General features: G+C 34.9%; 1 protein-coding gene across 3 annotated transcripts in view; it reads left to right on the top strand.

Moving 5' to 3' along the window:
* The window catches only part of DENND1B (DENN domain containing 1B), a 259,688-nt gene that overhangs the window by 123,014 nt on the left and 110,274 nt on the right, over positions 1–26,400 (top strand). For 2 of the 3 annotated variants that reach the window (XM_078440761.2, XM_078440759.2), the window contains exons 7-10: positions 5,868–5,948; positions 9,043–9,102; positions 10,337–10,390; positions 12,569–12,679. In XM_078440761.2, the coding sequence (XP_078296887.1) occupies positions 5,868–5,948; positions 9,043–9,102; positions 10,337–10,390; positions 12,569–12,679 (306 nt within the window). The remainder of the gene's footprint in view (positions 1–5,867; positions 5,949–9,042; positions 9,103–10,336; positions 10,391–12,568; positions 12,680–26,400) is intronic. The other variant, XM_078440760.2, reaches the window with a different exon arrangement.

Raw genomic sequence — 26,400 nt, 5'->3', positions numbered from 1 at the left:
CAAATGGGTGTTGAATTTTGTCAAATGGCTTTTGTCTATCTGTTGAGATGATCACATGATTTTTATCCTTCATTTTGTTAATGTGGTCTATCACATTGCTTGATTTGCAGATGTTAAATCATCCTTGCATCCATATAATAAATCCCACTTGATTATGGTGGATAGTCCCTTTAATGTACTATTGAATTTTACTTGCTTATGTTTCGTTGAAGATTTTTGCGTCTCTGTTTATCAAGGATGTTGCCTTGTAATTTTCTTTTTTGTGTTGTTTTTGACTGGTTTTAGCATCAGGGTAATGTTGATCTCATAAAACGAGTTTGGGAGCATTCCCTCCTTTTCAGTTACTTGGAAGAGTTTGAGGAGGATTGATATTAAATCCTCTTTGAATGTTTGGTGGAATTCACAAGTGCAACCATCTGGTCTTGGACTTATGTTCGTTGAGAATTTTTTGATTACTGATTCAGTCTGCTTACTAGTAATCAGTCTATTTAGATTTTCCATTTCTTCATGATTCAGTCTTGGAAGATTGTAACTTTCTAGGAATTTATCCATCTCTTCTAAGTTGTAAAATTTGTTGGCGTGTAATTATTTATAGTAGTCTCTTGTAATCATTTGTATATTTCTTTGTTATCAGTTTTATCTTCTTTGATATCTGATTTTATTTATTTGAGAACTCTCTTTTTTTTCCTTGTGAGTCTAGCTAAAGGTTTGTCAAATTTGTTTCTATTTTTAAAGAATCAATTCTTTGATCTTTTCCTTTGCCATTTTAGCGCCTATTTCATTTATTTGTGCTCTGATCTTTATTATTTCCTTCCTTTTACTAAACTGGGTCTTCATTTGTTCTAGTTTTTTTTTTTAAGTTTTTTTTTTTTTTTTTTTTTTAGATTTTGTACTTGATGTTTTTCATGTTTCTTGAGGTAGGCCTACATCACTATAAATTTTAGAACTATTTTGCTGTATCCTATAAATTTTGGTGTGTTGTATTTTCATTTGTCTTAAGGTATTTTTTTATTCTTTTTTTGATATCTTTGTTGAGCCATTGGTTGTTCAGTAGCATGTTGTTCAATCTCCACATATTTGTGATTTTTCCAGTTTTCTTCTTATAATTGATATCTAGCTTCTTACAATTGTGGTTGGAAAATATGTTCGATACGATTTCCATTTTCTTGAATTTATTGAGACTTGTTTTATAGCTTAACACACGATGTATCCTGGAGATTGTTTCATGTACATTTGAAAAGAATGTATATTCTGCTGTGTTGGGATGGAATGTTCTTCATATATACATATATAGTCCATCTTCCTGCTTGGATGATCTATTCTTTGATGTAACTGGAGTATTAACATCTCCTGCTATTATTGTATTGCTATCAATTTCTCCCTTTACAAATGTTATATCTTCTTGCTGGATTGACCCCTTTGTCACTGCATAATGCCCATCTTTATCTTTTATTAGATTCTTTGTTTAAGAGTCTATTTTGTTTGACATAAGTATAACTACCACACTTTCTCTTGGTTTCCTTTTGCATAACATATCTTTTTCTATTCCTTCACTTCTAGTCCAGTCTGTGTATGTTTTTACATATGATCTGAGTCTCTTGTAGGCATCACATAGATGGACTAGTTTGTTTTTTAAATTATTTAGCCACTTTATATCTCTTGAGTGGATAATTTAGTCCATTTACATTTAATTATATATACTTATGAACTTGTTGCCATTTTATTTAATTATTTTATGGCTTTCTTATGGTTCTTTTCTTTTTCTATCTTCTCTTGCTTTCTTCCTTTTTGGTTTGATGGATTTATATAGCTGCATGCTTTGATTCCTTTCTCATTTTCTTTTTTGAATCTACTATAGGGTTTTGTTTTGCAGTTACCATGAGGCTTACATATAACAGCTTATATACATAATAGTCTAAGTTGACAGCAACCTAAGTTTGAATGCATTTTTACCCTCTCCCCATAAAAATATGTTTTATATTTTTCATATCAGGTTTAAATCTTTTTATTTTGTATATCCCATAACTAATTATTGCAGTTATAGTTATTTCTACTACTTTTGCCTTTTAACCTTCATACTAGCTTTAGAAGTATTTAACTACTACTTTTACTGTGTATTTAATTGACCAATCAGATTTTTATTCATATTTTTTTCTTATTAATTATTACCCTTTCTATTCAACTTAAAGAAATCTCTTCAACATTTCTTATAGGGCCGTTGAGTGCTGATGAATTCCTTTAGCTTTTTGTTTGTGTGGAAAGCTCTTTATCTCTCCTTCAATTTTGAATGATAAACTTGCAAGGTAAAGTATTTTTGGTTGCAAGTTTTTGTTTTTGTTTTTGCTTTTCCCCAGCACTTTGAATGTATCATGCCATCCCCTTTGGCCTGCAGAGTTTCTGCTGAGAAATCTGCTAATAGCGTTGTGGGGGTTCCTTTGCAACAAGTTGTTTTTCTCTTGCTGCTTTTAAGAATCTCTAACTGTTGATGTTTTAATTATGTTCGTATCTCTTTAGGTTCATCTTGTTTGGAAGTCTCTGGGCTTCCTGGATCTGGATATCTGTTTTCTTTTGCAGGTTAGGGACATTTTCAGCTATATTTTTTCAAATAAGTTTTCTGCCCCCTTTTGTCTTTCTGGAACTCCTATAATGTGGATGTTATTCTGCTTGATATTGTCCACAGGTCTTGTAAGTCCTGGTCTTGTAGTGCACAGCTATCTTTACTTTTTAAAATTAGTTTTCTTTTTGCTGATTTGTTTAGGTGAGTTCTACTGCCCTGTCTTCTAGATCACTGATTTCATCTGCTGTTGAACCCCACCAGGGCATTTTTCAGTTCAGTTATTGTATCTGTGATTTCTATTTGGCACTTTCCTGTTTCCGTCTTGTTAAAGTTCTTGCTGTGTTCATCCATTCTTCTCCCAATTTCAGTGAGCGTCTTTATGACCATTACTTTGAAGTCTTTATCAGGTAAATTACTCATTGCCATTTCTTGTCAGCTTCTTTCTGATGTTTTATCTTGTTCTTTCATTTGGAGTATATTCTTTTCTCCTCATTTTGTTCAGCTTTCTATGTTAGTTTCTATCATATAGCATTAGGTTTAACAGCTATCTCTCTCATGCTAGAAAGAGTGACCTTGTGTAGATGAACCTTATCATTTAACCTTGCCCTAGCTCTTGGTTGTCTCTAGAACCTTTGTGATTGTCTAAGCAGCCTGATGTAGTATTGCTAGGTCCTGGTTGTTGAGATAGTGCCACATTCTCTGAATATTCAAGAGGGAGAGATCTAATAGCTCCTAGTTTCAGGCTGATTGGAAGCTAGACCCTCAGGCAGCAGCTTTAAAGGTATGTAAATATATAATTTTGAGGGACAACAGTCAGAAAGCCTGCTTGTCTCCAGGGCCGTCAATCTGGTGGTGTACCCTTGGCGACAAGTGGCAAAAAGTGTTTCACACAAGTGTGTGGACTCCTTTCTGTGCAGTATCAGTGAGTTGCAGCAAGTCCAAGGGAGATTGCAAAGTTGATGTCCCCTGGTCTATGTTCACGTCTACATCCCATAGCCTGTAGATGTGTGGTAATCCTGAAGTGTGCCCTCAGTTGAAGCGCCGGGATAAGTAGATTGGAAGACTGGGAGTGTGTTTCCTTCTGCTGTCTATACAGTGCCCTGGGGGTGGTAGCCTGCCAAGAACCATCTCTTCTATGGTTTCAGACCTGTGGTACCCAGAAACACAATTCTTCCTGGCCAGGTGCTCAAGGGGCATCCTCTATGTAGGCTGTGCTTTCCCACTGACTCTGGTGGGGCTGCAAGGATGGGGAAGGGCAGGAGGTGCCCACCAGCACGAGAAAGATAGAGGGAGAATGCAAAAATGACACCCACCAGCACCTCCATCCCAGCAGAGAGTTTGAATATGCTCCTCCCCCTCTGGCAGATGCTTTAAGATTAGCAGATGCTTAAAGATTAGCTCTTTATACTGCTACTTTTATGCTTGGTCCTGAGGCAGATGAATCTGTGTACAAGTTCTTTAAGAGTAGAATCTCCATGGGCACCTGGGTGGCTCAAGTCTCTGACTCTTGATTTCAGTTCAGGTCATGATCTCACCTTCAGTGAGTTTGAGCCCCTTATAGGGACTCGGAGTCTCTTGGGATTCTCAATCCCAACCCCTTCCCCCCCCCCCCCACACACACACACACTCACTCACTCACTCTTTCTCAAAATAAATAAATAAACATAAAAAGAGAGTAGAATCTCCATTCTCTACAACTTTTTTTTAGTATCATTTATTCAAGTTGGCCAACATACAGTGTACATGATTTGCTCTTGGTTTTGGGGGTAGATTCCCATGATTCATTGCTCCTACAACTTTTTTTTTTTTTTAACATTTATTTATTTTTGAGAGAGAGAGAACGTGTGAATGGGGAGGGGCAGAGAGAGAGGGAGACACAGAATCCAAAGCAGGCTCCAGGCTCCGAGCTGTCAGCACAGAGCCCGATGTGGGGCTCGAACCCCAAAACTGTGACATCATGACCTGAGCCAAAGTCGGACGCTTAACCAACTGAATAATTTACTTTTAGAAACTCTTACTGTTAAATTGATACTTATGTACCTATAATATGTCCTTCTTTATGAGACCGTTGGTAATACTGAAATATATAAAAGAAAATATTGTGAGCAAATTCATATAATTTTAGTGTTCTGAGAAGAGGGAAAAAGAGAGACTGTATCTGTATTCCTTAATAGAGGAAAATACATTGTAGGTTCACAGAAGTAAAGCAGAAGTAAATCTATAACTGTTATATTTTTTCTTTTTCTTTTTAACCCAATGCCACAGGCTTTGTAGATTGATATTTAGCTTTTATAATTGAAGTTACCCTTACCTGATCAACATCAGGCAAGTTTAAAGTATTTTTGAAAGCTAGACTTTAAAAAAACTTCATTAGCCATAGGAATTTTGTTTAGACAGGGATTAATATTATCCAGAATATTTTGTGGATATATTTCATTGTTTAAATGGTCAAGAGATAAATTCTATAGTCTCTTCTCTTAAAGTCATTCTAAAGACTCTAATAGGCAGTTTTGTATGCACACTTTACAAACACAGAAATCCAAATTCCTTAAAATTAATTATTACCTATTTTGAATAATTGGCATTTCCTTTGGTATATTGCCCCCACGTACACATTTTAAGAGAGAATAAAAAACATGTATATAAAAACTACCTTCATATATGTATTCCTGGGTTTATATGTATAATGCAGAAAAGGCGAATGTGCATATCAAAGTGCATTGTTATTGTATACATCCTATAGGGTGGATGTGTCATATATATATATTTTTAATCCCATTTATTGTGAGTCAAGTAGTGACTGACTGATTGCTGTTTAGGAAAGACCTATTTAGAGTAACCTGTACATTGTATCTTAGTACAGTGATCATGCTAAATTGTATCTATTCCTTAAAAATTAGGTTTAAGATTTTAAAATTAAAATGGAAAATGGAAGCATTCAGTAATCTGATAAAAAGTTATATTGCTATTTTTATTCAATCCCATTTTGCTTGGATTTAATGATTTAAATGATTTCCTCTATAGATAGCATCAGTATATTTTATAATAATGAAGTTTTGCCAAATACAGATTTATACTAATTAGAGATATTGCTAGTATTCTTTATGGATAAATATATTTGGTTATCTTTTCCATATTTATTAAATTTAAATATTTAAATTTCAGGTATTTGAAACATTCTTGTGGAAAGCAGTTGTGTAAAACATGTCTAATGTGAGAAGGCACAGTGCATGATTTTTTCCAATAGTTTTAATTATATTTGCTTAGTATGTATTTCACTTATAAATTGTACTTTTTAATTTTACTCTAGGAGAATGATTTGAATGAAACTCTCAAATCACTCTATAACCACCCAGTACCAAAGGCAAACACTCCTGTCAATTTGAGTGTGGTAAGTATTCAGCTCTTAATTGATTTTTTTGAGTCCTAGCAGGTTCATTTAGGAAGACGTGTGCCTTTAAGAAACTCTGCTACCTGAGAACTTTAATTGTAGTAATGACATTACTATGGTGATATTGGGACTTTTCGATATGTTCCAGCTATCATAACATATGTTGGATGTGTATTTTTGTAGTTGTTAAATCACAGATTTTTAAAAATTATACACTAAAAGTAATCTGTGAGGAACATTGATTTTTGGGTGAAATCTATCCATAATAGGAAATACACACACACACACACACACACACACACACACACACACACACACATATTCACAATACCCCGCATAAAATGAAAACGGTATATAAATGAGTATTGCCACTATGCTCTATAACTAACCCTATGATAAAAATACTGGGTGAAGAGTTTCTTCTTATTTCCCTGCACTGCAACCCATCTTCTAGTATAATCAGCAAACACTGAAAATGTGATTGAAGTTTGTCAAACAGGAAGCCAGTGGTGGTATAGAGTATTTACTACTGAAACTTTTAATGATCACACTAGTATTTGGGGAGATTTTGTAAATGGTCAAAGTTAATTATCACAAATGTGGATATTTTCATTAATATTTGGGATCCAAATAAAGTGTTAAAATTAATTTATATTCCTTTTAGTTCTTCCAATATGATAAACAGTGTGATTTTTAAGGAAGAAAAAAATACATAATGATGCAAGAAAAATTGAAACAAAAAGTAAATTGAAGTATGTATAAACAAATTCATAGGTCATGTGCTTTTTTGCACAATAAAGAAACTGCTATTTTCATTATATTCCTTGCTTGGTAATAACTTTCTTCTTGACTAAATTTTTCCTGTAATTTTGTTTAATAGTAGTATTCTCTGGCATTATTCTGTTCTATTTTTACTGTCACCACTATAGTTCAGATGCTTAGTACTTTAAATACTTCTTAGTCTAGAGTCTCTCTTTCTAGTCCTTTGTACAAAAGTCTGTCAGATTAAACTTCCTTCAGCTATATAAAGTTTCCTGCTGAAAACCTAAAAGCTTCCCATTTTCTATAGAATTTGTCCAAACTTCCGCCAGGTTGTCAGGACCACCCACTTCTTGGCCTCAGTCTACCTTTTCATTTTTGTCTTACTTTTTGTTTTTTTGTTTTTTGTTTTTTTTTCTAAATCGATTTTCTACTCTGGTCACATTGTTCTGTTCGTCTTCTCAAATGAACCTCGTGATTTCTCACTTGTACACCTTCCTTTTTTACTAAAGCCTCTTTGTAGATTATCCATCTTTAGTCTAGAACTAGCCACTTCCCACCTTTGTGAAACTTTCCTTTGCTGTTAACAGCTGAAAGTATTCTTTTTCCCCTGTGATCTCCACACCTTTATGTCTGCACCCTCTTTCCTCGCTCACCGCCAAAGTGGAATTGTTTAGTAGTCATTTGGAGATTGGGGGCTGGAAAGCTAAGGATAACCTGGAATTTTTAACCCAGATATGAGAGTCAAGTGCAGAGATAGTTGTAGAAATGCTTGGGCTATTCAAAGGATGGACTATAGAGAGAATAGAGCACAGGCTAAGGCCTAATTGCCCAATTAGACTGTATGGAAGAAGAAAGCAGATTGAGTGAAAGAAGGAGAGAAAGCAAAGGAGAAACTCAGATTTGTAGGTCACTGAAGCCAAAGGAATACAAGATGTATGGCTAGTGGGAATGAAGTAGAAAGGCCAAAGAAAAATACCAAGAAAAAAGAAAAGCTCCAAATTATCAAAAATAAGTGTCATTATTTGAAGGAGTTATATTTATAAAATGATTCTAACACTTTGTTAAGGGGTTAAGGAAATGTAGGTTCTAAGATAATAGATGCAGCTATTTTAGAGCATTAATGAGAGATTTTAAAAATGAACTCTTTAAATTTGAGTATCATTTGTTTAGGAGTAAATATCTTATGAAAATACATTTCAAAAATACTGGATATCGAAACACTTCACCTTTATTGGTAAGAATCGTAAATCCAAAAACTACTAGGCCTCTGAAACCTAAGAATAGAAGATACTGGTTTAAGTCCTGGTTATTAAATGTATGATGTTAAGCAAAAAAGTTGAAACTTTTTGAGGATTCTTTTTCTTCATTTGAGAAATCAAATGAGTCCATTTTTGAGAAAGTTGTTTGGGGATTTACATGAAATGACATTATCTAGATACCATGAAAAGCTATACAAATATTAGTTATTAGTGAATTGAAGTTGTATTTCATATGGAGAAGATATTTTGTATTGTAGCTGAAATGATCTTTTTAGGGAACTTGAGTGTGTCCTATTCTATGTATGACAGTTATTTCTGTAATTTAAGCCTTCTTGTAAGCTTTTGAATCAGTAGTCTAGGGTAGCTTTAAAATCTTGTATACCTTTTCTCAATACAATATCTAAAGAACTGCAAAATCAGCTGGTTGATAGAATATTGCCTCAAATTCGGGTAAAGTCCATTTAGTAATTTCATTTGATTTCAACAACAGATTACTGAAGTACCAGGTCCAGTGAGTGCTATGCTCTTAATCAGTGGCAAAATCGGGGTTAAAAACACTGGTCTTCAGCTACTAGTAGAGGTTTTTGTTTTATGATGCCCGATTAAAATTGATCATCCTGAGAATTTTTGTTCCTCCACAAAGTAGAAAGAAAACTTTGTTTGTACAAATTCTGATAGAAAAATGTGAAAAGTCTTGGGAAACTGCTATACTTTCTTATAATTTCGTGTTTCGTGAATGCTCCAGCACATGAATTTTTCAAGGCTTGACACTGTAGCCCCTAGAAAATCACTGAGATTGAATGAAAACTTAATACTTAATGTAAATTTTTATTTTTATGTTTCAAAATAACTAAATATCTAAAGGATTTTCTACTCTCAGTTGAGAATGAAAATACTTCTTTAAGATTTTTCTAGCATAAAATGAGCAAAGCAGCATTTAAAATAACGTTTATAATTAGTGTTACTTTCAGTGGATAGTGTGGCTACATGGGTTTGTCTCAAATACACAGCAAATTGTGTAAACTTCCCCCCATGAAAGTAAAATATTCATTTTTTCTCTCATATATTATAAGAACCAAGAGATATTTATTGCCAGTGAGCAAGTTCTGAAAGATCAGCCCTTCCTAGTACCGGTGAGTTAAAAGGACAATGGGTTCTAAAAATCACTATTAAATTGAGACAATAATGACTTCTTTCACTGTGTTTTTAAGATGCACTCCAGTCCTTTGAGAAATGGTTAATTTGACTCATTTAAGAAAATTAATCATTTGGAGCATATTTTCTGTTTATACTGTCTTTTAAAGCATAGTTTTATGAAATGCAGAATTATTAACAAGCCCTCTAAATAAAAGTAGTTTATAATAAAGACCAAATGTGTGCATATTCTCCATTGTCAGTAGTAGTAATGTTACAGTGCATTCACAGCATGAGATTTCTGTCACATTTTTGTCACAAGGTCTCAGGAGACCTTGTGATTTATCTCATATTGTTCTTCTACCCTGGAAAATTATACATTATGACTATGCTAACTAGCCTGTTCTGACTAGTTCAACTGTGCCCAGTATTGGCCAGAATGTTTCTTTTCCAATCTTTAATTATAAAATGGCATTAAATATGTCCTTATATGATTAAGATAGTAAAACAGTTTTGGAGATTAATATGAACAGAAAATAAAACAACTTTGGTGATTCAGTTGTGCTGATTTTGGGTGGTAAAATTTGGGAACATTCTGGGGAACATGAAGAAATATACAATATGTTTTTCATATAAGTCGATCTATGAACTGTTGTATTGCTTTATTACAGAAGCTAATTACTGTTTGTTTAGTAGGTGTATGAGGCTCATATTTTGAGATAATCACATTAAAATTTTTTAATGTTTAAAAATTATGTTCTATTACTGCTTTCTAAATAAGATAGTATTTCTAAATAATATAGTAGCTGTAATATAGTAGCTGATATGTACGAGAGAAATTTGTTGTGATTTATCATAGAAACTCAGCAATCTTAATAGATTTTGATTTATTCTTGTGTAAGCAAACCTCATTATTTTCCAGTCTCTCTAAATGTGTGTGTGTGTGTGTGTGTGTGTATACATTTTTGTCCTGATAAATTTTTTCCAGGATTATTTCAATTTTGAAATTAAATAATTTTAATGAACACTTAATTCTTTGTATGAGAAAGTTACTGCTCAGTCTCATAGACCTGCTGTCTTATTTAAGAATCTCTCAAATTCAGAAAATCCTGAATGTTAATCCTCGATGTTTATTAATTTAGTTGATATTTTTTGTTATTTTTTCTTAAATTATATGTAATGCTACCGAATTTTAATTCTGCTTTTCTTATGTGATTTATTTCTGTTTATTAGCATTCCTACTTCATTGCCCCAGATGTAACTGGACTCCCAACAATTCCTGAGAGTGTAAGTTTTCTGTTTTCTATGTTTTTTATGCTACTCATATTATGAATTTTATTTTGGCCCCGCCGTTTAAGAATTTCTGTATAGAGAAAATAATATGTTGTAACTCTCCATTTTTTATTAGAAATAATGAAGGAATAAGGAATAATGGTGTTATCTCTGTTTTGTCTTTATTGTGTCTGCTACTTTACTTCCTAAATATTTGGTTGTAGGTAAGGAAATTTTTATCAGAAAAACTGTTTATACCATTGAGATAGTTTGGTAGGATCATATGTAATCAGTGAGGTCCTGAGACCCCCACCCCCGATCATGTAGAAGAAATATGTCAGATGACCTTACTTGGGTGGAGGGGGATGAATACTGGCAATGGGAAATATTTTCACACACATGGTTTCTTTAGTGACCTGACTGTAGCATTTTAGATTACTTGTATGATTCTATGAAAATCTTATTGTCCTGGGCTTGGTTTCTTGATTTTAATTTAAGTGATACATATTTTGTAGGTCTTGAGGGGTACTACAAGAAATTATTGCTAAATTTTACATTTTAATTAGAGCCCTAATTGTAGCCATGTTAGAAATACTTCCAGTGTTTTAGTAGTTATTGCAAATTAATATTCTGTAGAAAGATTTACATGGCAGGTAGAAGTGACAAAGAGGCTTTTGGTTGCTGTGTGAAAAGGAAATTTTCTCTTATGTAATTTTTTTCAACTTCCCTTGGAAAGATACAGTGAATCAGTGGAAATAATTCTATGAACAGTAAAAGATACATCAAAAACAGGAAAAAAACATTCCAGAAATACTTACTATTTTTTTTAGAACTCTATTGTTCTTCCCAAAATGTTTTCAGACCTACTAAGTGTTTGGTTTCCAAAGTACGTGGGTTATGAGTGAGTGGAATCTAGGAAGACAGTTGTGAATTTTCCAGTATCAAACCAAGACCGTCAGTGGTATTTTTAGTACAGATGCGTCCAGATAAGTCCTGTGAAAAGATTAGATGAAGCTGTTTGGAATGTGGGCCTGAAATAGATTATCAACACAGCATTCTGTGTTGAGAAATATTTTTCCATCTAGAAATTACATTCTTTGATATTATAGGAAAAATACTAATGTTAAATGCCATAAAAGTAATTTTGTATATGAAGAGTTGAATTGGAAGGTAAGGTAGTTTTCAAATACACAACACAAGAAATGAATTTCTCCCCACTAAATTCAGCATCACTCACTGATATTATAGTTTTTGTTAGGTACCCTGCCATTACTAGTTGGTCCTGGTAGAATTTCTGCCTTTTGGAAATTGAAGAAAATTAGATTTCTTGTTTCCTTGCCCAACTAAAAAATTTTAGGCCTTCTAAGTCATAGTCTACCTGGTACTATGGTTTCAGTTGATTATCATATCTTATTCAGTCTTCTTCATTACTTTATAACTTTCTGATATGCTTAAGTTTGAGTACAGAAAGTTAAAAATCAGAAAGAGTGGATCTGAATGTCAAAGTTAATGTAGATTACCCCAATTTTGTTTGTATGTGGGGGAAATAATATAAAGTGTTATATCAAGGAATCAAATTAGGCTAACCCCCAAATTAATTTGGTTATGGTGGAATAGAGCAGGTCTGACATGGGATATAAAGGGATTTTCCTTAATAAAGGACCAAAGATCTGCTTTATGAATCCATCTCATCCTCTGGGTTCCTTGTACGTAGTACATAGTATCAGGCAATGATGCCGTCTGCTGAGTGATTGGGAAACATAAAAAGACTCAAATGTATTTTCTGGAACAGCAGTTCTCAAAGTTCAGCGTATATAAGAATTATCAGGAATACCTTTTTAAAAAACAGATTCTTGGAGCCATACTCTGAAGATTAAAATTCAGCAGGTTTACAACTGGAGCCCAGGAAATGGGCTTCTTTTATAAGTACTTGGGGAGGGAGAGTGGAAATGTGTGATCCTCTGATTGCCCTCTGAGAAACATTTTCCTGGGGTAGGATTATGTTTCAAATAATAATAGAATGTTACGTGCTTCGTGTGGCAGCAGGATAGTATCACATTTAATTATTTTAATGAATACCATTTTTAATAACAACCTCCTTTGAACCTTAAGACTTGTTGGTAAATGTATAAAATATTTTCCTTCATAATCACCATGAGCTATAACTTACACGATCACTCTTCACTTGTACAGAGAAATCTTACAGAATATTTTGTTGCCGTGGATGTGAATAATATGCTGCAACTCTACGCCAGCATGTTACATGAGAGGCGCGTCATTATTACCTCTAGCAAATTAAGCACTGTAAGTACTTCACACTTCTCCTTTTAAGTGGAACGTGTTGAGCATTTCACAAAAAGACCTACGAACCTCTGCAGACTTGGAAATGTTCTATGTGTATTAACAAGACAATATCTACATACTTTTTTGATATATGGTTTTAATCTGGCTCTTGAAGTACAAAAGTCTGATTTATAGAAGGCCTTCTCAGATGCATTAAGTCAGGTTAATTATTTTTTCTTATCAGGAGATGAGAGTTTTTTTTTTTCTTTTTAACTCTCCAGAGTTCATTTTAGTGCCTTCTACCATATAAAGAATTCTTAAGAGCTATTATGAGATCTTTATTATTCACTTGTGGCTTTTTCCATTGGAACTACTTGAAAGAAATCAAGGGGCCATGATAATAGCTGCTATCCTAACCTGGTAATAGGTAGATTCATCTTTGTTGCCAAGTAGTGGTTTGGGAGTAGATTCTATAATAGTTCTGATTTGGAGGAGCTCTTCAGGCTGATAATAACTTAAAAGTCAGAGTACCATTCTGTTTTTTTTTTTAATCACAGGTTTTATGCTACTCACTGAAATGTTCTTTTGGAAGGTCTTCACTACTGTGGTAAAGGCAGTGAGAATAAGAGTTTTCTTGGGTCAGAGAAGAATATTCAAAAGTATTTTGCTAGGTGTCCTAACTTTTTTCTACAAAGTATTAAAATTGTAATATTTTTACTAAAAATTTTTAATGTAAATACAATTTTGAGTAATGAACAAGATATTTATTAAAAACATTTAGTGTTGCATGACTTTGCTTCCTTACAAATTTGGTTAATTGATAAGAATAAGATAATGTTTTTATGTTTTGCTCTCCCAGAGTAAAAATAAAAAAAACTTCATGCTGTAAAGTTTTGGTACGTTGGAAGCAGTTTTAGGAGTTCTCTAGGATATCTATGTAGTATTCAACAATGAAAAGATGTATGTTTAGAGAGACTAAATGGTCATCTGAAGGCCAAATAGCTAATTAGAGACACGTAAAGTGAAGCTGAGTGTCCTGGTCTGGTTTATTTCCATTACTCTTTATTTGAAAAAATACAATTTTGAGATTTTGAATTACAATATTGATATACCCACTTTTCCAAAAAAATTGAAAATACATTATTTTACATATTGAAAAACACATTGTGTACATTTAAAGGAGTAAGTATGGAGACATGATGTAGTACAGTCAGAGAACAAGCACAAGTCCTGACAGGTCATTTGCATTTTCTTAAAATGATATTGAGAAATGTAATCTGAATCATTTGGGACTTTTTATATATTTGCTTTTCTATTTTTAATTTACCATTGAGGTAAAACCATTCTTCCTTCTCCCTGTTCTCTTCCTCCTTATTTTTTAAACATGATTGTTTCAAGGTTATAAATAATATTTCTATATGGATATTGTCCTGAAGATTACAAAGATTGTACAAACTGTCTCAGAGGCCTAGGAACTAATTCTTATCATGAAACCTGCTATATGGTAGGCACTTTGTAGGCACTAAGGATTCAGTAGTAAGCAAAGTCCAAACACTCTTGGAACGTATATTGAACAGATGAAACTGAATTGAATGAAAATAGCTGTTGTATCTTATTATGGTGAATACCAAGGGATAAATGATAAGGAGAGTGTGTGTACAGGTTGAAAGGTGAGGGGCAGGCCTCAGTTTTATATAGGAAAGCTTCTTAAATGAGGTAATATTGAGCAGAGATCTAAATGAAGTGCAGGAGTGAGCTATGCGAATGAACATATACGCTTCCCTATTTACAAAAACATTTGAAATAAATCTGAGTATATGATTACTATAAAATAGTGGTGTTATTCTTTATTGCAATTTATAAACACATCTTAATAACTGGATAACTTATCTGTGACTCTATTTCTTCACATGTAAACTGGGAGAATGGTAGTAATAGTTATAATCTCATAGGGTTGTTGTAAAGATTGAGATATTTCTATCTCTGTATAGCTATATAAACACATATGTATATATACACACGTGTGTGTATATATGTATATATATGTATATACATGTATGTATATATATGTATACATACATATATATGTGTGTGTGTGTATATATGTATATATATATGTATATATGTATATACACGTGTGTATATATACATATATGTGTAATGCTGAGAATTGTATTTGCATAACATTCAATGTTGATTCAATGATTATTAGCTATAATTTTATAACGGACTAGTTCTGCAGTTTAGAGTAAAAATTAACATGCCTACCCTTTCACTTTATTTGAATTAAATAATAAAATTATTTTAATAAAGACTTGGTATTATTCAGGGAGTTGTTTCTTATGTCTGAGGTAAACTTTTACCAATTGTTTATGACAATTCATGAAAACTCGATGGTGATGTCACTTCTAAGTTACCAGCTTCGTTTTAATTCATTCTCTGGGGCAGTAGTACTGATAAAAGAAACATAATTCATGCTTGGTTTCATGACCCCCTTACCCTTCTTGTGTGGGGGAAGCTGTTTTACTTAAATCTATCTTGAAAAATTCATGTATCTATTTCTATATCTTCTGTAAATTCCATGCATAGTAACATTTAAGGTCAAAGACTGGTACTATAACATAAATTAGAAATAAACTATATTTTAGGAAGAATTTAGTGAAATCTCTGAAACACCCAAGGAAGGAATAGTTAAGTATCAATGAATTGACTGACTCTTAAGCTTTTTACATTCTCATTCTATATGCCTTGAAGACTACACTGTATTTAGTATTAATGCAACAAATTGTGTTTTACTCATTTTTCATTTTTTATGTCTACAGCCAAAATTTTAACTATTGGAAGAGCACAAGTAACTTAAGGCATCTTTGGATCTATAATTTTATGTATAGTTTTAGGAATTTTGTTTGTTTGGGTTTACTCTTTAATAAAACTTCTATTTTATTAGAACCATATTTGTCAACCTTATAGTTGCTGGGTGTTTTAGTGAAGATACACTGGGAGAGAATCAATCAGCTTACTTAAAGGTCTTTTCTTAGGTGCTGTTTGTAGTTAAAATTATAATTTGTAATTTATAGACATTAACTTTAAAATAAAAAAAGTTAATTTTGAAATATGTTAGCAAAAGTATCAAGAGTCATATGTTTTCACACTTTTAATGAATCCCTCTCCCCCATTAAAGTGTTGTATTTTTTGTTTGTTTTGTTTTTTCAAGTTTTTATTTAAATTCCACTTAGTTAACGTACTGTGTAATATTAACTTCAGGTGTAGACTTTAATGATTCACCACTGAAATACAACGCCCAGTGCTCATCACAAGTGCCCTCCTTAATCCCCATCATCCATGGATCCCATCTCCCTGCCCACTAAAGTGTGGTACTTTGTCAGGACCCATTATTACATTTTTCTGTGTTGAAGTTTTATGAATTGGGACATAAACAATTTAGTCTTTATTCCATTGGTATATACATTATCAACTATACACAGAAGTGTTCCTGGTAATCCTGAACAAGAACATTGATTTTATACATGCTGTAGGCAGGCCCTAGATGTTTAAGCCCCAAGAGAATCTCGAGTAGACTAGCAGAACATCATACCAAAGTCTCATGTATTCAAAGCAAAGGAATAAATCATGATATTACAAGAGTATATCAGTTGACTTATTGCTGTTTTGTGACCAGAGGTAGAGAATATTGCTGTTTAAAGTCATGTCATTGGTTCTCAAATCAGTCAGGCATGAAGTCTTGTCATATGCCTCTATAATTGTACCTCACCAGACTTTCTTTAACTAGTCAGCTGGGGCTGTGTATTTTGTCTCAAACACCCAGCTGGCCGGCGTCTGACAGGAGCTTTCTCATCATCCTGTCAGTAATATGTTAACTAGAGTGTATCTTTGTGGCCTGTAGAAGCAGGTGGAAGAAATGCTTCTCTTTAAAGCAGATGTCTAAATGTTAGCTACTATTTTGACCAATATTTAGCTGGTAAATATCACCCTCTTAAAGGCTATAAGCACATTAGTTACAGAGATTGGATTGTATAATGCATGTTCTTTCTGGAATATTGAGAGCAAGCAATATGCTGTGAGTATTGGAATTGTGTTAATAAACTGTAATATCTTCCTTTGTTCTATCTAGTTGCCCCCAGGCATTTAAGCATATGCTTTTCTCTCTTTCTCTCATTAATTCCATCAAGGGCATATGCAAAAATAAATCTTGTGGTCTCTGGAAAATCAACTATTAAAATAGATTTTAAAATTGTAGATTTTATAGGGTTAGACTGAAGGGGAATCCGGGGGATTTTAACCTCTCCATCTAGAGTTTACATATTGATTTGGATCTTAATGGTACCACCTGTATCAGCATTTAATCTGAAATCTGAAGTTCAGAGAATCTTTCTGGAGATTAAGAATTGAACAGTTGATGGGAGAACAAAGATCATCCAGGTCTAGTTCCTAGTTAAGACTGTTGAAGTGTATTTTTTCACCCCCTGTGTTTTTAAAGCTGCAGCAGAATGGTGCTTTGTTATCAAGACCTTTCAGGGAGAGATATTCTAGGAACAATTTTTAGATTTTTAATTCTTCCCAAAGCCCTTAGCAACCAATTATGTCAGCTGAAACCGTAGGTTAAGAATTCTACTTACCAGTGCATTGTTTGATGTGTATACCGCTCCTCTGAACATCATATTTTCACTCAGTGCTAAGTAAATGTGACCTGAGTATGGAAATAGGACCATTGTGGTAGCCCTGTAACACTCTGTTGGAAGATATGTGTGGAGGTAAGTCAGAGGAAACTTCTAAGACAGGAAAACTGGAGGTATTTGTATTGTGCAACTCTTGTGGCGATAGTTCTGTTCTTCACGGAAATGCGCACATATCTGTTTTCTGGTTTAGTCAATTTGTTCCCTTTAAAAGTTAACAATTGACTTTTAATGTAAAAATCAATTGTTTTAAATAACAGTTGTGTCACTAGCTAAGGGGCATATTGTCAATCGCTCGGTTCTGTCAGTTTTGTTCCTACCACTACTCCCATCTCCCCACAAGCAACCTCAGAAGATTTCAGTTTACTGTAGTATTTTCAATCTGGAATGACTGAATTTTGTGCTGTTCATGATTCTCAATCTTAAATATAAGAAAAATTATATATGTATTGTTCGTTTCCTTAGTAAAACTGCTATCGAGATCAATTGGGTTATTTTTAAATGTACCTTTTATATTTATATAAATATAAGTGTAACTCACTGTGGCTACCTCACTCAGCATTTCCTGGATGGACTGCATCCCATAATCTTCTTATCCTGCTAAGGGGCTGAGGGAGGGCATCCGCCCCCCTGTCTCATCTTCCTCCCCCACCTAAGTTCTGTGGATCCTTCCTCCTCAATCCTTTCTTCTGGGACCCCTGTGCTCCATTCCAACTGCCCATTGTCTTAATTCAGGCAGTTGTCATTTCCCACAAACATTGTTTTCAGATGTCTATACTGCATGTTAGCATTCTCTGCATTTACATAAAATGATGGTGATGATTAGAGGAGTAGTTCTAGCCAGGAATTACATATGCACACTGTGAACTGCTTGCTCTTTAACTTCATCGTCACTTCCTATAAACTCGAGGCAGGGACCTTCCTCCGTCCAGGCACTACAGTAACTACCAGTCACTACCTACCTCTTAGGGCAGTGCTGATACATAGTAGGTTTCTAGCAGTAATTTTTTGAGTCAGTGCTTTAAACTGCACTTTTATGGGTCTTCTTCAAATGTGTTTTGAGTGCTTCTGTCTTCATCCCTCTGAATGTTTTCCAAAATCTGGTTTGTTCTTCAGAGGCAGAGTTTCTGTCAGTAACCGCCATTATATTCTTTCAATCTGAACTACCGTAGTACTTACCGTATACTTTCTCTCAAGTTAGAATTACTAGTGAGTTTGTGGAAGTCTTGTATTAGATATTTATCTCTTTGCAGGTTAGAACCATGGTGTGTGTGTGTATGTGTGTGCGTGTATTTAAAACAATTGTTTTAAATTGTGGATATCAGAGAAAAGTTTTTAAAATAAAATTTTTATTAATTGTATTATGAATTAGGGAGTGTCCATTTGATACTGAAAATGCCAGAGTAGAAATCTGTCTTTTTGACAAGGAAAAATGTGTCTGTTTGATTGTCCCTTTGACACTTGCCTCTTTAAATAATAGTAGTAATAATAATAATAACGGTACAGATTTCACAACTTCTGAAGTTTATAAGTTTATAAAGAATTTAAAGCTAAGACAAGGGACTGGAGTAACAAGGGATGGGCTAGCAAGCAGTGAAGAGAATGCTAAAGAATATAGGCATAGCATATATAAAGCAGCTACTAACCTTAGAATTAGGACTGAGATAGACTACCCAAGGAAGGAGCCCCACCTGGGTCTGAGATCTAGACCCTGTTGAAGAGGCCAGAGCCGTGGCTCATTAGATGCCTTATTAGAAGTTGTTGTGGTGCGACACTGGCAGAATTTGTTGGAAACCTGCCCTTGGGATGACAGACATCATCCTTTCAAACTCGCTAGAAAAAGCCACCTTAGGAGTGCTGAGGAATCTCTTCGCAGAGAGATACCTCACTGGCAGCACACTACTGTGAGCCCACCTGAAGGGAAGCTATTTATCAGGGTTGTCTCACTGGAGACACTCGCCCGAAATAGCATTGGAGTGGAGGTTGTTGCCAAGAGAAGCTGCTGGCTGCTCAGTACTGCTGACAATTGCACCCTGCAGTAACCATATGCAGAAGCTTCCTGCATTATAGCAGCTAAGATCTGGAAAGGCTGCAAGCGTTGCAGGAGCCAGAGGCACTACTGCTACAAAACTGCCCACGGTGGGGAGTGCTGGGAGAAACCTCTGGCCACTATCATTTATAGGGGTCAGGTGCTACAGGAGCTGCCTATTACATGGGGGCCTGGTAGCCACCTGAGCTACAGGACCTGGGCCCTGAGGAAGCCAGGCCCTTGACAAGCTGTAAGCTCTGCGGGAGCCTGCTGAATGAGTATCCTGGAACCAGGAAACAAAACCCTTTCTTCCTGAAATGTCTCTTCAGTGACCTTTCCTGACAAAGCTTAATATCATGCCAGCAGTTAAAAGGAATAAATGCCAAGGGGCACAGATCCATTTTCATAGATCAGACAGTAAGGAGGTAAATTAGGCAGTAAATTGATAACAGGTACAGTCCACCCCTTTAGATACTCATCTTCCATTTACACCCTTTTGTACACAGTTGTCCTTCCTATGCAACAACAAATCAAATCTATATATCTTCCTTTAAGATATAGCTATCCTTTTTACCAATGTAGACATTTCCCTAAATCAGGAAAAGCACAGTCCTAAGAGCCGTTGTAATTATTCAGTTGCGATCACATTTAAATTTCTGTTAATCACCAACAACCTATATGTAAAATGAAAATGACAAGTAGAAGAAAAAAATGGTAAGCAGATAAAAATGAACACGTGCATGTGAAAAGCACATAAAAAACATGCGAAGTGACTATATCCCTTATTTGTGTAACTGATCGTGAGACAGTATTGATATTTATGGCCTCCTTATTTCATTACCCATTCTGTATTTCCCTCACCCTTAGCCAGAACCTCAGATGGTTGGGTTCTTTAGCTGGTGTAGTGATATGAACTTTCACTCCCAAAAGGTCTGAATCCATAACTGTTCTGCTTTTTTTTAATGTTTATTTAAAATAATTTTTTTAACATTTGTTTATTTTTGAGAGACAGAGAGAGGCAGAGCATGAGCAGGGGAGGGGGAGAGAGAGAGAGATATAGAATCTGAAGCAGGCTCCAGGCTCTGAGCTGTTTGTTAGCACAGAGCCCAATGCGGGGCTTGAACTCACGAATTGCAAAACCATGACCTGAGCTGTAGTCAGACGCTCAACTGACTGAGCCACCCAGGCACCCCAATGTTTATTTACTTTTGAGGGAGAAAGCATGAGTGGGGGAGGGGCAGACAGAGGGGGACAGAGGATCCATGGTGCACTCTGCGCTGACAGCAGCAAGCCTGATGTGGGACTCAAACTCATGAACCAAACTGTGAGATCATGACCTGACCTGAAGCCAGACGCTCAACTGACTGAGCCACCCAGGGGTCCCCCTGCATTTTTTTTTGTGATTGCTGTAGTTTTCCATTAACCTTTATTATTAGGCATAGAAATACTAAGAGGTACTCCAGAGAATCTCCTGGTTCCACACATGGTCTTTTTTTGCCTCTTTTGTGCAGAAACAAGTCAATTTCCCTTTGGTTATTGAAATCAATCACTCCAGCTGGTAGGTTAACCCCAATTTTTAGCCTGTTGGTTCCGTGATTATCAGGGGCCCCAAATGGTGAGGTGGCAATCTCATCTTCCAATGCACAGGGAAGCCTTTATCTATTGGGAGGTAAGATCTCCAGACCAGAAGAGCTCTTTATAAACTGCTAGGACCGGAGCTAGAACTTACACACATGGGTTATTAAGCGTAATAATGAGACAGTCATTCTCACTCCAACCCTTTGATTCCTACTACCGTGTATTCTGGCTATTGGAGAAACAGCACCATAAAATGCTTTCTTATTTAAAGCATATCCTGCATCATGTCAAATAGAATCCTACACTTTCAGGATATCATTTCCCAACTGGCATCATGACTGAATCTTCAGGAAGCCATTCTACTATTCAATTAGGCCAGTTGGTTCTAGGTTATAAGTATTGGTAAGACTGGTTAACTTAATAGGCATGCGCCCATAGCTTTACTTTGCTATTAAATGAATACCTTGATGAGACTCAGTGCTGTGCAGAATGCCATGCTGATGGACATGTTATTCTATGCATCTAATGATTTTGGTTACTGGCAGAGACATTATAGTCAGAGAAGACCTTATCCAGATTATTTATTCCAATGAGGATGGACTTCTGCCTCTTCCATGATGGAAGAGTTTCAACGTAATTAACCTGCCACCAGATAACTAGCTGGTTGCCATGGGGAGATATCTCACCAGAAGCATTCTGCTACAAAACCTTCTGAAGAAGCTACCAGGTATTACTGGTGGGCATTACTGACTACAGTGTACTGCCAGGGCCAAGCCCTGGAGAAGCACAGGCCATGTAGGATCCTGCCTGGAGAGCACACTGGAACAGGAAGCAAAAATACTTTCCTCCTACAGTGTATCTCCAGTGCCCTGTACTGACAAAGTTCTACTTCATCTTCTACTGACTTTAGGCTATCTGGAAAAGAAGAAGTCATCAAGGGCACAGATCCATTACCACGCAGGTAAAAAAGAGTGAATTTGGAGTTAATGGGCAATATTTTAAAGGCACAGCTTCCATGAATCAGATATTTTTTGTGATTTCCTACAATGATAAAAATAGTGTTATGAAAAGAGTAAATAATAGTTAACGATCTGAGAAGAAAAGAAAGACCTTTATTTTGAAGGAAATATTTAACATTGGTAAAGTTTTCCAAAGATCAATTAAAACAGTATTGATTTATTCATTTGTACATTGATGCATATTTTTATTTGCCAGGTATTACATACTGGAAATTTTAAAGTTATTAATTAGAATCATAAATGTAAATAAATACAAATTAAAAAATAATCCTATGGTGTCAAGTGAACCAAGGCCAGCCAACGTGATAAGAACTCTAATATGCGAAATGTAAAAGGGAGAGTAGTATATTAAAGAGTGGACTTCAGTATGACGCTGGTTCTTGAAAGGAATTTATGTCTTCTTGTGTAGGAAATATTTTTGTTAGTGTGTGTGTGTGTGTGTGTGTGTGTGTGTGTGTGTGTGTAGAGAGAGAGAGAGAGAGAGAGAGAGAGAGAAATGTCACGCTATATAATGTAGTTGGAGAGATAAACAGTAGCCAGATTGTGAAGAAACATGTTTGCTAAATTAAGGGGCTTAGATTTTATCCCACAGATTGTAGGGAGGCAGATGAGGTATATAGTATGATCAGTTTTATTTGGGGGAAGAGGACACTGGTGGCATTATAGAAGAAAAAAAAAATGGGGTAGAGAAATTCCTACTAACAGGAGTCTAGTTTTAAAAAAGCAAGGAATGACTAGCTCCTGAACTAGAACAGTGACCATAGAGGAAGATGAAATTGAGTTCATCTCATGAGTTTTAGGAACACTGTTAAGAAGGGGCTCCTGGGTGGCTCAGGTCATGATCTCGCAGTTCATGGGTTCAAGCCCCATGTCGGGCTCTGTGCTGACAGCTCAGAGCCTGGAGCCTGCTTCAGATTCTGTGTCTCCTCTCTTCCTACCCCTCCCCTGCTCGCACTCTATCTCTCTCCCTCTCAAAAATAAGTAAACATTAAAAACTTTTAAAAAAAGAAACACTTTTAAGGAAACGTTTGTTACATATAGAGGCCTGTTTGAAAGTAGGTAAGGAAGAGGAAGTATAGAATGACCCACAAAGGACAAATCTCTTTACCAGGTATTTATTTATTTACTTGCTATATAATGGCTGTGGGCTTAATGTCATTTAGTTACCAGTACATTGTAACTTAATAAGTGTGTGTGTGCCTATAAATATTCACATGCCTGTAGATGTTTATACATTAGTTCATATATAGATACATATATTTGCATATATTTGATTTGCATGCTAAATATACATATATGTATGTTAAGTATATATGGGAATATTATATACATTTTTAATGTTAGAATATACAATATATGTATAATTATTCATCCTCATTTAATTGTATATGATTTACAAGTTAAGAGTTATTAATCTGACTTACAAAGATTTAGAACTTCGTGATTGCTTTGCAATGGCAATTTTCTCTTTAATAATTGTTGATGGCTTGCAACCAGTTTTATTTTGTTCCTGGTAACATATCTTGAATTATGATTTTCAAAGATGCCTAATAGTTAAAAAAATAGCATCAACCAGTTGGATTTATTTATTAGTTATTTAAAACATTATCCCCAGATACGGTTGCCATGCAGTTATATTAGTGACATCTTCTAAATTAGAGATTTGTGCATTAGCCCTGACTACTTAAACAAAAAATTAGATTACTTTATATAAGCCATTTAACTTTTATCCTGAAGTTTCTTGTCTAAAAGCTGAGAGAATTGAACAAGAACAATCTCTAAGGTTCTTTCCAACTGTTAAATGCAGTGATTCTTTAATTGTACTGTTTATTTCCTAAATAATTGCCTAAATTATGTAGTTTTATATAATTCACATGAACATCTTAACCCATAGTCCTTTAGAATCCAGTGTCTACAAGTTTTTGAGGAGAGAAGATAGATAGATTTGAGCCATGTTGTGGTATTAGACTTAAATTTTGGTGGGAAGGTAGATGGGCCTTCTCCAGGAAAAGCAAAACTGCTGTTGAATTGACTCTGAGAGTGAGAAGTAGAAAGCAGGAAATTTGGGAATAGGAAAAGATCATGTAGGGAAGGAAATTTGTTTGAAGCCACTGACATTAATGTTTGTGTGACAGTTACAGAGAATGAGAGTTGAGGAGAGGTTAGTATGACAGTAATGGTGATTTACACAGGGTAACTACAAGGCAGACTCCTTAAAGGCAGGAATTTTTTTGTCTCTTTTGTTCATTACTATAACCCCAGTGCCAAAAATAATGCCTGGCACATGTTTGGTGTCCCACTTAGTAGTTGTGTGATCTTGAGCAATTGGTTTAACTTTGCTTCAGTTTCCCTATCTGTAAAATCATTAAAAGAATGCATACATAAAAGAACCAAGGAAGCAAGAAGAATTTAGAATTGTTTGGCTAGGAAAAGCTAATAAACCAGTGATCATTGATGAGATGATTAGAACTTTCCAAAGGACTTGGGTGTGATGGAAAGAAGTTAGTCTAGATTGATTTTCTTAGTAATTAAGTAGCAGAATTTGCCATCCTAATAGGATGAAGAAAGAGAATGAAATATAAAATAATATTTTAGTATAAAAAAGCGTGAAAAGTGTATAAATACTCTTTTTTATTATAAAAATTGCTATTTTTCCAAATGTTTTCTTAAAACTATCACTTGATCTGAATTTTAGAATTTTGCTTAAGTAAGAATATTTTATAGTTGGGATAACTTCATAGTTTTCAGATACCTGCTGCTACTCTTTTTGGTCTAAACTCTTAAATGGGAATGTAAATTAAACGTGTTTAAACAGATGGTTTCTTTATGCTTTCCACTGTTTTGTTTTTTTTCATTCCGTGAGGAATTTATCACGTTCCCATCTGCAGCAATTTATTCTGTATACCTATAGTTATTTATAGTGCATAAATTTCTGAATTAAATATTGATTCAGTTAAAAATCAAATGAAGTCTCTAATCTATATTTCTTGGTTTTTGTGCATAAATACATTCTTAGGGGATATAAATCTGCCCCTCAATAATTCATATAGAACTTCAGCTGAAGCGAATAGGACTTATCCATAAGGATGAGGCACAATCTAAGAGATGTGTGAGTGGTGTTGTGTCCATATGAGATCTTTATTTACAAAGTGTGTTGAATTAAAATTATGCTGTTTTCATTGTGGTCACACACTAGATGACTTGTTTACCTGTGGTCTTCTTGCAAATCTGATAATGTGGCTTTCTCCTTAAAATATGTGTCTATTTAATTGCTTCACACATGGCTTAGTTTCAAAAGGGAAAGAACTTTAGTTTGGCTGCCAACTAAATGTTCTTGCAGATGCAAAATGAGATGATAACTGGTAGAATTTTTATCAATTGTCTTTTTAACATCTGAGAGAATCTGTTGCATTGGTTTCCTCTGAAGTTGCCCACTGTGATGCCTGAGGAAAGTTTTGTAAATTGGGTCTCTGTCACAGACCCCAAGTTTTTCTTATAAAGGTTAGCTGTTCTTGATTGTTTAGTGCAGAGACTCATTCTCCACTGTGTAATTAAGATAGAATATTTTCAACCAGTAGATGTTATTCAAAGCCCCATAGTGTTGGGAATCCTAAATGCTTGTATGTCAAAAGGTAGTTTAAAATAATGGCTGTTGCCCTCAGGAGCCTACTTGGGTTGGTATCGTGGCTTTTATACATTCTAGGTATGTGATCTTGGGCAGTTGGCATAACTTTGCTGCAGTGTCCTGACCAGTAAAATGGGGATAATGAAGACAGAACCTATTTCATAAGGTTGTTTTGAGGATTAAATCTGAGTACGTCAAGTACTCAGAACAGTGCGTGGCACATGGTAAGCATTATGTTAACACCTGCTATTATTATTATCAATGACAGTATCTACATTAGACCTGGTAGCCTGGGGCTCAAGTTCCAAGTGCCTTTATTCTCTAAGTTCACTATTATCCACTTTTATTGTCAAGTTTCTCCCCTTGATTGTATAGGCCTTATCAGTTCTTTTCTGTTCATATGGTTTCCATGTATGCTTATTTTATAATTGTAGTGTATGGGAGATACATGTTCCTAATGATTTTATTGTGCATCAATCAGTACTGTGGGACTGTATCCAGTCAATATATTGAGTATGCTTTGTGAAATGATATGTGCATTTAAATATTCATATTCCACTTAACAAAGATTATAAGGATTTTTAAAAAAATTTTTTAATGTTTTTATTTATTTTTGAGACAGGGAGAGACAGAGCATGAGCAGGGGAGGGGCAGAGAGAGAGGGAGACAGAATCCAAAGCAGGCTCCAGGCTCTGATCTGTCAGCACAGAGCCCGACGTGGAGCTCGAACTCACAGACGGTGAGATCATGACCTGGGCGAAGTTGGACGCTTAACCGACTGAGCCACCCAGGTGCCC

The sequence above is a fragment of the Panthera onca genome, chromosome F1 (genome assembly GCF_046562875.1).
Source record: "Panthera onca isolate mPanOnc1 chromosome F1, mPanOnc1 haplotype 2, whole genome shotgun sequence".
In the NCBI taxonomy this organism is placed as follows: domain Eukaryota; kingdom Metazoa; phylum Chordata; class Mammalia; order Carnivora; family Felidae; genus Panthera; species Panthera onca.
This window is presented reverse-complemented; position numbering and strand designations above follow the sequence as displayed.